An 11,867-nucleotide genomic window follows, 5' to 3' on the forward strand; every position below is an offset into this window, starting at 1 on the left:
GTAACATTGTTCTATGACTTTCTTTAAATGACAATTCTATGACATTTCTATCAAATAACACACAGTATGCCATATTTAACATACACCACTGACCTTATAGTACTTTTATTTCACACTATAATATGACTTTTTAAATAACATTTTTTTTATGAAAGTCATTCAAGACACCATGCCAAAGATAATACAATGATGCAAATAAAACAGGGAAACAACTTACTTAAGGTGTACCTTAATAGTTTTTGTAAAACGCTAAGAGACCCCATGTACTTCCCACACCGCTACCTGTACTCTATTAATCTGGTTTAAATACACAAATTGGTGGTTCCTGGTGACTTTATTCTGAAAGCCTGTGCCGAGGTTTTGTTGTAGTCGAACATGTGGAACAGTTAATTACAGCTGGACTGTGTAGGCTCATCCATTACACGGAGTCACATAGGACAAACCTGACTAAAACCTATTATAAACCCTGGACAGTTTTCCTTCCTATTTATTTGCATAGTCAAAGTGTTAAAGGTGTGCATGCAAACAGTACTGCTGTGGTACACCTACGACACACCGGTAGTTGTGTACATTAATCATATGTCATCAACACACATACTATGACTTTTTCGACATACTTTTTAATTACTTTTTCAGACCTGCAATACAATAACGTTTTTAAACATGCTATACTATGAATTTTTATGACTTTTTTCGACAAACTATGAAATACATTTTTGTGACTTTTGAACATGCTATACTATGACTTTTTTTTATTACTTTTTTTACTACACTATGACTTTTTTGTATATGCTACACTATGACTTCTTTCAACATGCCATAGCCTAAACTATGAATTTTCATGACTTTTTCGACAAACTATGAAATACATTTTTGTGACTTTTGAACATGCTATACTATGACTTTTTTTTATTACTTTTTTTACTACACTATTACTTTTTTTGTATATGCTACACTATGACTTCTTTCAACATGCCATAGCCTAAACTATGAATTTTCATGACTTTTTCTGTCATACTATGAAATTACTTTTTTATGACTTTTTTACAACACATTATGAAATTACTTTTTTGTGACTTTTTGACATACTGCGAAATCACTTTTTTATTACTTTTTTCGACATGCTATACAATTACTTTTTTATGACTCACTTATGATTTTCAACATACTATACAATAACGTTTTTCAACATACTATACTGTGTTTTTTTTACTTATTTCAACATGCTATACTATGAAATTACTATGAAATTACTTTTTTCTGACTTTTTTTTTACATACTAAGAAATTACTTTTTAAATTACTTTTCCATCATGCTATCCTATGACTTTAAATTACTTTTTTCAACATGTTATACTATTACTTTTTTACTACTTTTTTGACATACTATATTATTATTTTTGTGACTACACTATGACTTCTACTACTACACCTCCCTTAGCTTTAAGACAGAATATTACCTCGTCCCCATTACATTGCAGACTTCGTTTTATGATCCTCCATGAACCCTAAGATCCTCCACAGCTGCTCTTTTAACAGTTTCCAAGGTCGCCACAAAAACCTTTACAGATGTTACTTTTAGCCAGTACTCCCCAACACTCTGCCTTTTAATATTAGTCTTGCTGACTAATTTAAATTACATATATTTTAAATATCACCTGTAATTAGCAGCCCTGTTTTTAATATGTTGTGCTTTGATTATTTTCACTTTGTGCTGAATTCTGTGCATACATTGTGTTCATAAATAAAGGTTATTCATTTATTTAAAATTGAATGCAAGCATTTCATGTCACGTTCACTGACTGCACAAAATGCTTCCATCACCATTGTTAACATTTTGAGAATCTTTGGCTTATGACAAAACATAACTATAAGCCTGTAGCCATAACTTTAGTGTTTTTTTAATTAAATGTTAGCATGTTAACAGACTAAACATAGGTGGTGAACATGGTAACCATTATACCTGCATGATAGCATGTTAGCCCATGATGAAAGCATTTAGCTAATAGTATTGCTTAAGTGTAACGTTTCTGCATACTTGAGTTTAGGAAGAAGGATGCTAAAGCTCCAGATTTAAATATATTTAATCATAAAGTGATTCAGTTTCCATATACAAATAATTGCTGATTCATGTTACAGTTCTGACAACATAAATACTGCACTGTGAACATGTTAAAGTGCTGAGTCAGTTGCTGGGCAGAGACGTTGAATGTCGTCACGATCTCCTGACGCTGATGTTGGTGACCAACGGGGGCGCTGACGTCACTCCACCTGTCGGGGTGTCCAGCGCCGGTTGCCATGGTGTCCCTGGATAAAACAGTGTCAACAGAGAATTCCAGGTCAGTGACATCACCAGCACTCGTGTGAAACCGGAGAGTGAGCACGTCTTTCACACGCTGCTCTTAGACGGAGACAAGAAAGGCCTCATTGTACAGAAGGAACCGCCGATGAGCCACTCCACTTCCTGTGCAGTGGCTCCAAATTTCATTTGTGAGAAATATCATCCCTGTGTCTTTTCTAGTGATTTAATTTGCATGGATGTTCAGCTGTTTGAATCCTCTGATAGTACATCACTGTTGGGAGGTAATTTGATTTTAAAGATATATTGAATTCATCAGAGTAGCATCAGCGGGTAACGCACCTTAACCCCACCTAATTTGCATTGCAGTATATAAATGCTTAACAATAAAATAACATTTTCCATGAAGTAACTGGTGTATAAAGCCTAATAATTAATCTCATAATTAAAGGAAGAGCTTAATATTCTGGGAAATACTTGTTGAGAGATAGTTATACCATTCTCATGTCACCACAGCAAATATGAAGCTGCCACTGTTTTGCTTAGCTGAGAATAAAGAAGAAAGACTCCTCACAGTACGTTATAAAACATTTCTAAACTGTTACACACACAATCAGCAGTTAATGCAAGTTTAACAAAAAAACAATTCTTTACTCAAAGATCTGGTGACTAGATTTCTCCCAGAGCTTTCAGCAAAATGTCATGGCCTTCATTAGCGAATCTGTTGCCCATTAACATGCTCCACAAATACAGTTGTTGACAAAAACATTGATCATCCCTTAAAAATGTCATTATTTCACTATAATGGTTTGTAGTGTGTTACATTATACTTATTGATGTGAAAATAAGTGGGGCAAAAGAAGTAACAGTCTATTGGTTATTATTAGTTTATAAACAGAGCTACTCAGGGGCCAGGAGGGGCCACAGCCGCCCTGAGCCCCGCCTCAACCTCATACATGGACATCGTCTGGCTTTGTGCTCTGCCTGCACCCTGTCAGACACCTAAACACAACGCACACACACACACAAATATCTATCTTATCACACCCTCATGCCTATTAAACACTTTTTTTTTAAAAACACTCTTAACTGCATTCATAAACGCACACCAGAACACACACAACACGCCTCGCAGGCCTGCCGACACTGAGACACACACACACACACACACACACACAAAGAGCCACAATGAGGCGTGTTTACACTCTGACGCATGTGTTCTGACCTGTGTTTGCATTAATGGGAAGGTGTTTGATAAGGACATGGTCGATCATTGCTATGCGGCTCAGTGTTGGACTGCATGGAGGCGTCTAAAAGAGATGCTGTTCTGACCTCTAGTGACAGAAGGTGGTGTTTTTTTCCCTTTTACACATTGTTTTCAAAAGTAGTGAAAAGTTAGTAATAACATTTCTTTTTTAGTAATATTTTGAGGATATTTTACTTTACTTTGGTAATTCAATTGTATGCTACTCTATACTTCTCTACATTTCCCACATGTATGTGACAGCAGGAGTGACTGCAGATTAAGAATCTACAAACAGAATAAATACAACTCTTCAACAGTATAAAGTAGTTAAAATGTGCGGGAATGATTAATAATATTCCAATAATATGATATACTATACAAAAATATAACTCTTTGATAGTAAATATTCTTCCCCAACAAACACGTTTACTTTTGGATATCACACGAAAGCACAAGATAACAGAAAATTTAGATTTTCATTATAATCTACAATATTTATTTGGGAGATAATTAGGCTAGTATAATTAACATATTTACCACTAGAAGTCAGAGTATACTTCTTTGAATTATTAGCTGATTTATATTATACATTTTGGTTTTCTTATTAGAGTCAATTCTTATTGTTTAATTCATATTTAATAAAACATTTTATTGGACGAAAACTTTGCATTTCAAGTCAAGTTGAATCCAGTTTATTCTTGAAGCTCCATTATACATACAATGTAAAAAAAAGAATGTTTTATAAAGCTACATGTGGTTAAAGAAAGTCTTCAAAATTAGATTAGGAATAAAATAAATAAATAAACAAAGACGCAGTTATCACAAGGCATTTCTTTCCATTGTCTTTGTCACAAGCAACGGGTGTCTTTTTCTTGCAGACATTTAAAGGAGCTGAGCTGGAGGAGCTCACCCTGGTTGTTGCACTTCACTCTGACCAGCAGATCACCAACATCGTGCTCCACAGCGCCCCCGTCTGGACTCTCACCCTGACGGACACAGAAATACAAGAAAATCAGCTTCTTTTCATAGAATCATTCATTTAGTAACTTCAGTAATTTACATCCCTACACCATTTATTTAAAAATGCTCTTTTTCTTTTTCTGTTGCTTCAGTCTGAATGAGTGGTTGGTGGAGTAGAACTACTCTCTAATTTTAGAGGTCAAATAAAAAAGCAATCTTTGTAATAAAAAAAATAAAGAAAAAGGCCATTTTGATATAGAAACTGCTGGAATTAAATAAATATATTATATTGCTGTGACAAGAAGAAGGATGAAATCAATTCTTATAATACTGAGGAACGTTTTCATTTTTAATCTACATGTGTGTCTGTTTTATTTGTTAATATGATTATTTATTTCATAATGCTTTTATTTTAATGAATAGTTAGACATTTACTTCTCTTTTATTGTGAGTTTGATAAGAAGATTCACAGTACTCTCGTGTTTGTACTGTAAATATGAAACTGTAGCCAGTTAGCTTAGCTTAGCACAAAGACTGGAAACAGGGGGAAATTACTAGCCTAGCTCTGCCTAAAGCTATTCAAATTCTCCTAAACTTCAGTAGTTAGGATTAGCACATTGTGTATCTTGTTTGTTTAATTTCTACACAATTAAAGGTGTAAAACAAGTACAATTTGTGGTTTTCCTTGAATATGGAGCACTATGTGTGTCGAGAGAATCTAGATTCTCCTCATCTGTAAAACATCAGGGCTGAACCTGTTTTACCTTTGGACAAAGTGGGTACCAGTTGAAGAGCTGGGATTCCTTGTCCTCAAATCTCCAGCCATCCAGCGGGATAAGGACCTCACCGAGAAACACCTTCCTTTTCAGGGCGCCTGAATGCCACACGGAGGCCTGCAGTCTCTTTCCAAAAAGCACGTAGCGCTCTGTATGATACTGACGAGAACCACACAAAAAACCTTGTTTAATTTGAGCAGGGATGTGACAGAAAACTGACAAAGACCTTTTCATTTTTACCTTTAAAACTTCATTATAAACTGGATCAGTCGTGTTCTTCTTGATCGTCGTCTTCATCTTGCCTTTCTTTCCCGGCAGGATGTAGAGTTTGACGTATCTACGATAACAGACAGCAGGATGCCGAGGAATTGATGAGAATCACACAACAAAATGAGGTCACATGCAACATGATGAGTTATTTGTTATCCTTACGGGTGACACTTCTTCCTCTTGGCGTCCCCGAAGGTGAGATTTCTGCAGGCGCCGACAGTGATCTCCAGACGAGAGGTGCTGGCATTGAAGGCCAGAGCCAGCTCCAGCTCTCCTGCTATGCTGACGCTCTCCGAGAGGCCGCCGTCTGTGCTGATGCTGCTACTGCTGCTGCCCTGAAGGGTAACATGGTTGACTTTTAAAGAAGAGCAGTCAGATGGACATTAAATGGAGTACAGAACAAAAAAGGGGATTCCTTCTGAGCAGGGTGAACGGATCACAATCATTTATACTATGACTCTTTTATGAAATGTTCTACTATGACTTTATGACAACATATTTTCCTTTGACTTTTCTATGATATACTATCGAGTGGAATGAGTCCTAAAACCCAGAAATGACTCAGCATTTCTGCACCTCATCTCAAAGTCAATGGGTTTTTTGGATTTGCCAAGAAGTATGGTCTGTGTTTAACACAAGCTTAAGATATTTTAACATTTTGCTGCATATTATAAAATAAATTTGAATTTTTGCCGTAGTGTAGTTCGTTTGCTTTTTACTTCTGGTGACGGCATTTGCGCTTCAAAAATCATAAAAGTGGTGTTCATTTGTGAAGATTATCCTGCTGAACAAAAAACCTGTAAATACCCAGATTTTATTTTCTGGAGTAATCCATAATCCAATGGAAAAGTTGTCTTTTTGTTGATGGGAAATGTTGCGATGCTAACTAACCAATCAGGGTTGGCCTACAAAAATGTCCGCCCTGCAGCGGTCTATACAATGACATTTTTATGACTTACAATGCTATGACTCTCTTTTAATTGTTTTATAACATACTATACTGATTGTTTTAAAGATACATTATATATGATTTTCCTTTACTGTACTATAACCTTTTATGACTTGGTATACTATGACTTTTTATAACTTAATATAATATGATCTTTTAAAACCTTTTTATGAGATCGTACTATACCATGTCGGTTTTCTTTTATATTTTTTATGACATACCATACTAAGACTTTTTAATGACGTAATAGTGTGATATTTCAGCAGTCATAAGATGTCATCATCAGCTTCTACTTACTCTTTTTCCTCCAGAGTACCCAGAACTGAATGAAGTTTCTTCTTCAGGACCGGTGGAGGAGCCTTCCTGGTCGCTGTCTTTGCTTTTCTTGAACAGGTTTGGAAGACTGGGACCTTTAAAGAGCTGCAAAAAGGAGGAGCATTTCTTTACTGATAGTTATTCTCTCTTCATCAGGGCCCAGTATAGATCTTGGATTAATTTAAGCTCCTCTTATTCCCTTGTTCAGGGTTTTTTGGATTGTGGAAAAAGTCCAAAGATGAATTAGGTGATGGGCTGTGTTTGTTGGCCAGTTAAGGTGGACTGGCCTCTTTAAGGCTCTAGAACTGGTTGATTTTCTTAGTGTTGGCGCTGACTTACCATGTTGGATTTGTTGATGTCAGTGTCAGAGAGGCTCTTCTGGGTGCTGAATTTGAAACACGATGCTCTCCGGCTAGCGTTTACCCTCAGAAGGTTTCCTCGCAAATCGTTCTGAGAAGTGGAAATCTCTGCAGGGAGAAAAAAAGATGTTTTCTCCGAGAAATGAACAAAGTTTATGTGTTATTTGAGAGAAGCACACGCCCCAAAATAATCTATGCAGATCAAGAAGCAAGTTTGTTCACTTCCTGGACAAATTTGAAATAGGTCTGCAGGTTGTTTTTTTTTAATTTTTGCAATACTTCCAATTCAAACATCCGTTACTATCTGTGCTCATCATCTCATGCAACCTCTGCTAGTGTAGTCAGGGCGATGAGCTGATTTATTGCATCATATTATTTCAGGCACATTTCCTCTGTGGTTTTCACTGCGTATATTCAGCTCAACATATCAGGTTGTGATAACGCTCAGAGGAAGTGATGCTGTTTATTCTGAAAAGCAAGATGCACACTGGAAATTCTTGAAATGTCGTTGAGTTAAGAATTCCTAGAAGTTGAGCATTTAACTGATAAAAGAACATGTTTAATGATGGGTCTTACTTTGAATACAACTGGTGAAGGATTCCTTTAGATTCTCCAATGATTTGGTAAAAGGTTTTGCGTTCTTCAAATCCTGCGGATCAAAACACAGCATTGATCAGCACTCAGTTGGTACGTTCCACACGTTTTACTGTAAAATAATGTGAAGATTCCTTGTATACCTCAGCACATTGTAGAGCTTTAAAAGTCTCTCCCCAACCATCTCGTATTTCTCTGTAAAGAAAAAAGAATGAGTCATGGCACCGCAAGTGTGAGAGTTGACACACTTTCAAAGAAATGAGTGCACAAGCACAATATTGAATCAGAACATAACTTATAATAATTGAATGAACCGGTAGTAGTAGTAGCAGTAAAAGTGGATGATATCAAGGGAGTATCACTAATTAATAACAATGGACTTATAAAAAGGAAACCAATTGTAAACAAACCTGCGATGACTGGGAATTTCTTTGCCTTCTCCTCTAAGAACCACTCTCCAGACCTGAACTTCACATCCCTGTGAGGAAGAAAAACACATGTTTATATAATCGCATTATTAGCACTCATACTTACTGAAATACTGAAAAAGACAAGGTCGTGATATATTTTATTTATCAACCCTTTATTACTGGTTGTTTTGGCCACAACAAGTTGTACAGTCCCTTGTTGCACGGAGAAATATGGGGTTCTTTAGCGGCTAAACACCTAATTACTGTGTCTGACTGCTGTTTGTGCTCATGTACAGAGGGGTTACATTAAAGCTGTGGATCAGACGGCTACACAATGAGCTGAAACTCACTATAACGCTTCATAAAGCTGAAGGGAGCTCCTGATTCAGGGGATGATTCTCTGAAGCCACTTCAAAGGAGGTTAGTTTAAAGTTTAAAGGGGCCAAACATGAGTATGATTATCACGTTGTAGTTTACAGTCATAGCCAAGGAAGTGAGGTTCAAACGTCAACCGAAGACATAGGCAGTCATTTTGTGCACCGCTGACCATAGGCATATCTATAGGGATGCTTTAGCACCCCTAAATTGAGTCCCAGCACCCCTTAAAAAATATTGCATAGATACATGCAATATAAAAATAACAGCAAATCCATGTTTGGCAAGCTTAAACATGGTCAAAAAAACCATAGACAGTACTAATGGTTACTTTAAACTTTAAACGTCAAGGTATGGTGAGATCTACTTTCTCTCTCTCCCACCTGCCCCGTTCACCCCCGTTATACCTCATTATCTCTTTTCATTTTAATACCATTTCATTTGTAGGCCTAGTTTGTAAAAACCAAGTCATGTTTTTTTTGGCTCAGTATTAAAGTAAGATTTCCAGACAGTGATTCCCCCAAAAGTCTGATGTTCTTCATTCACAAATGTGGGAATGATAGTCCAAAATAACGTTAAAATGTACAGTATTTGAACCCCTAAAGTGCCCAGCAGCCCTAGAGCTCTGTTCCTAGAATCGCCCCTGCTTCTGACCATCAGGCACTGACGCTCCGTCGTACCTGTAGGCGTGGCACACCGTGCACTTCCAGCCCGCCGCGCCCACGCACACGCGGCACTTGCAGCAGATGCGGTGGCTGCAGCCGTCGCAGACTTCGCCCGAGTTCCAGAACTTTCCCAGCGGCCTCTGGCAGCGCGCGCACGTCCGCTCGCCGTACAGCCGGGAGAAGCTCTTTGCGCCTCTCCTCCGGAGCTCCTGGAGCTCATATTTCATCCTCCTGAGAAGAAGATGAAAGAAACATTTGAAGCTGTTATCACAAAGGAATCGTCGTTTCTGTCACCATCAAAGTGTAAAAGGGCGTTTTCATATTTCATCAAACATCCTTTCTCTGAAAATGTGCAAGATTATGGTATAATCTGAAAGACACAGCAGGAACCAACATGAGGTGATGACAGAGGGAAAAAAACAAAATCATATTTTCCTGCAGGGCATTTATCCACTATCAATAAGTACATTATGACTGCTTTCTGTTAATGTTTGGTCTCATAAATAACGATGATATCAGGTGCTTCCTTTCAGCATCAAGAACTATTTGACAGAAGCAGAAAAGGGTCTGAAAATGTCTCACCTTATCCTGTCCTCTTCAATGGTGCGCAGGTGTTTGTCTCTCTGAAGAACCTCCAGGATTGTCTCTCTCTCCATAGCTTGAAGTGAATTTAAATCCATCTGTAAGCAACAGTCTGATCCTCTGTGTCACTGGTCTCTGCTTCACCGACTTCTTGTATTTGTCCCCGTCTCCTCCCTTTAACTCCGCCCCCTTCACAGAGAAGCAGACCTCCTCTTCAGACCTCTGGGGCTAAAGGAGTAAAAATAAAAGTGACACAGCAAAGGTTGTTCTACAGAATCCACTTCCCCTGATCACAATCTCCACGTCAGAGCCGGGTTTAGACCTCCTGAGCAGATAGTTGTTTCCGCTTGGATGAGTAAACAGTAGAAAAACCCCTGTTTTAGGATTCTAATCTCTAAAGGCAAGTGAAGAACTACGACCTGATGTCACAGAGAGTTACCCGGAGTTACCCCCCCCCTATTATTCAACCACCACTGCCTCCTCAGCTGCAGGAAGAGCAGTGATGCTTCACTGATGGCAGAGCTGAAAAAACAAACCAAATGCCAACCCTTGCATTATTGATGGCTGACGTACATCTGTTCTATTTTCTTTCTTTCTTTCTTTTTTTTTTCTTTTTTTCAGGCCAGCAGGCAACGTCAATTCTTTTCAGGCAAAATATGTATTTAAAAAAAGATGGTCATCACCTCAAGCTTTGTACATCTGGTCTGTTTTTTGTAAAAATGTAAATACAGACATAAATGCTTTATTTTAAAAGTTATAGTTGAATATTTTGGGGAAATAAGCCTTAAGCTTTGATATCATTGAACATGTGAGTTATATAAAAATTCACAAGCGTACGGTTAGGATATTAGCTGGAGACCAAAACTACTTTTTTTGTGCCAGACCATAAACATGTTTATTTCTCCCTCAAAATTAAGGATTTTAACAAATAGCCAGCTTCAGGTAACCATTCAAAGAGCTGCACTTTACGCTGGCCAATCCCCCGTTTCCAGCCTCTATGGTAAGCCAAGCTATTAGTCATTATATTTTCTTTTCAAACATATCAGTCTTTTCACCACCTCTCGGCAAGAAAGCGAATAAACGTCTTTCCCAAAATGTCAAACTCTTCCTTTAAGCTCTCATTTATGTCACGAGAAGGTCAGCATCTTCAAACATGTCAATTTGGAGCGAAAAAAAAAACCTTTTCTGTTCAGGAGCAGACGAGTGGACGAGGGGAGGAGAGAGGGGGACGGCCTGTTGAATAGCTGGATGCCAGCCTGTGTTGGTAGATAAGAGCCTGTCCTTGTTACTATCCAGAGCTGCCAGGAGGCCGGAGAAAACAATCAGCGTCAGCTGTAATTATGCCTCATGGCTCACGGGGGGGACACAGCTGTTATCTGTCCACTGACGTCCATCCTGCCTGGAGGGATTCTCTCAAGTCGTACATATAAATGAGGCAGGGAGCGATGCAGCCGGGACTGACTCGACGCCTCATTTGAAGAGAAAAATAAATCTCTCAGTTTGTCTTTCATTTGAGAAGAATATGATCATCTTCACGTCAGGGCAAGACATTTCCCACTCGCCTCTACTATGCAAAGCATTACAGGCCGTCTGTGGTTCAGTGGAGTCTGTGAACTAACATCCGAGAAGAGATGGTGGGAGCCTGTATCAGCCCACCACAGCAGTGACAGAAATGGAAACCTGACTGATTACACTGGGGCCCAAATGTGGAGTCTGAAAGTCACTAGAAGACCAGAAGCAGTCATGAGGTCTCTGATACATCCCCCCCCCCCCAAGAGCTTCCTGGAAGACCTGCGTGAGCGACTGCATACCTCCAGTCAGCTCTGGGCAGCAAGTCCACGTACTCAGCCAGACTCATCACCACAAGAAAATTCTAAATAAAAACCCCTAAAGACAGTCACGGTCAGGCTCGCACGGACTGAGGGTCTTTTATTCAAGGGAAAATGACCCGCATGGTGCTTCACATCTGTGTATCTTATAAAACTATGCCGTGGGTTTCCAAAGAGCTCAGAAGACAATTTATGCAGACATTTCACGTCAGTAGTCTGAAGGAAAATAACTTGTTACA

The 11,867-nt window shown here is 38.5% G+C and overlaps 1 protein-coding gene across 1 annotated transcript; it reads right to left on the reverse strand.

The window, feature by feature from the left end:
* Positions 1 to 2,065: 2,065 nt before the first annotated feature.
* sytl3 (synaptotagmin-like 3) lies at positions 2,066 to 11,657 on the reverse strand (the record flags this gene model as incomplete). The annotated part of the gene is made up of 14 exons (XM_084030482.1): positions 2,066 to 2,306; positions 4,455 to 4,530; positions 5,269 to 5,439; positions 5,521 to 5,617; positions 5,713 to 5,885; positions 6,797 to 6,919; positions 7,154 to 7,281; positions 7,750 to 7,822; positions 7,911 to 7,962; positions 8,178 to 8,245; positions 9,233 to 9,426; positions 9,850 to 10,027; positions 11,456 to 11,522; positions 11,611 to 11,657. 14 exons carry the CDS (start codon positions 11,655 to 11,657, stop codon positions 2,215 to 2,217), a joined length of 1,539 nt encoding a protein of 512 aa, XP_083886608.1. The 3' UTR covers positions 2,066 to 2,214.
* Between the last annotated feature and the right edge of the window lie 210 nt (positions 11,658 to 11,867).

The sequence above is a fragment of the Eutrigla gurnardus genome (assembly GCF_963514095.1).
Source record: "Eutrigla gurnardus genome assembly, chromosome: 16".
Classification (NCBI taxonomy): domain Eukaryota; kingdom Metazoa; phylum Chordata; class Actinopteri; order Perciformes; family Triglidae; genus Eutrigla; species Eutrigla gurnardus.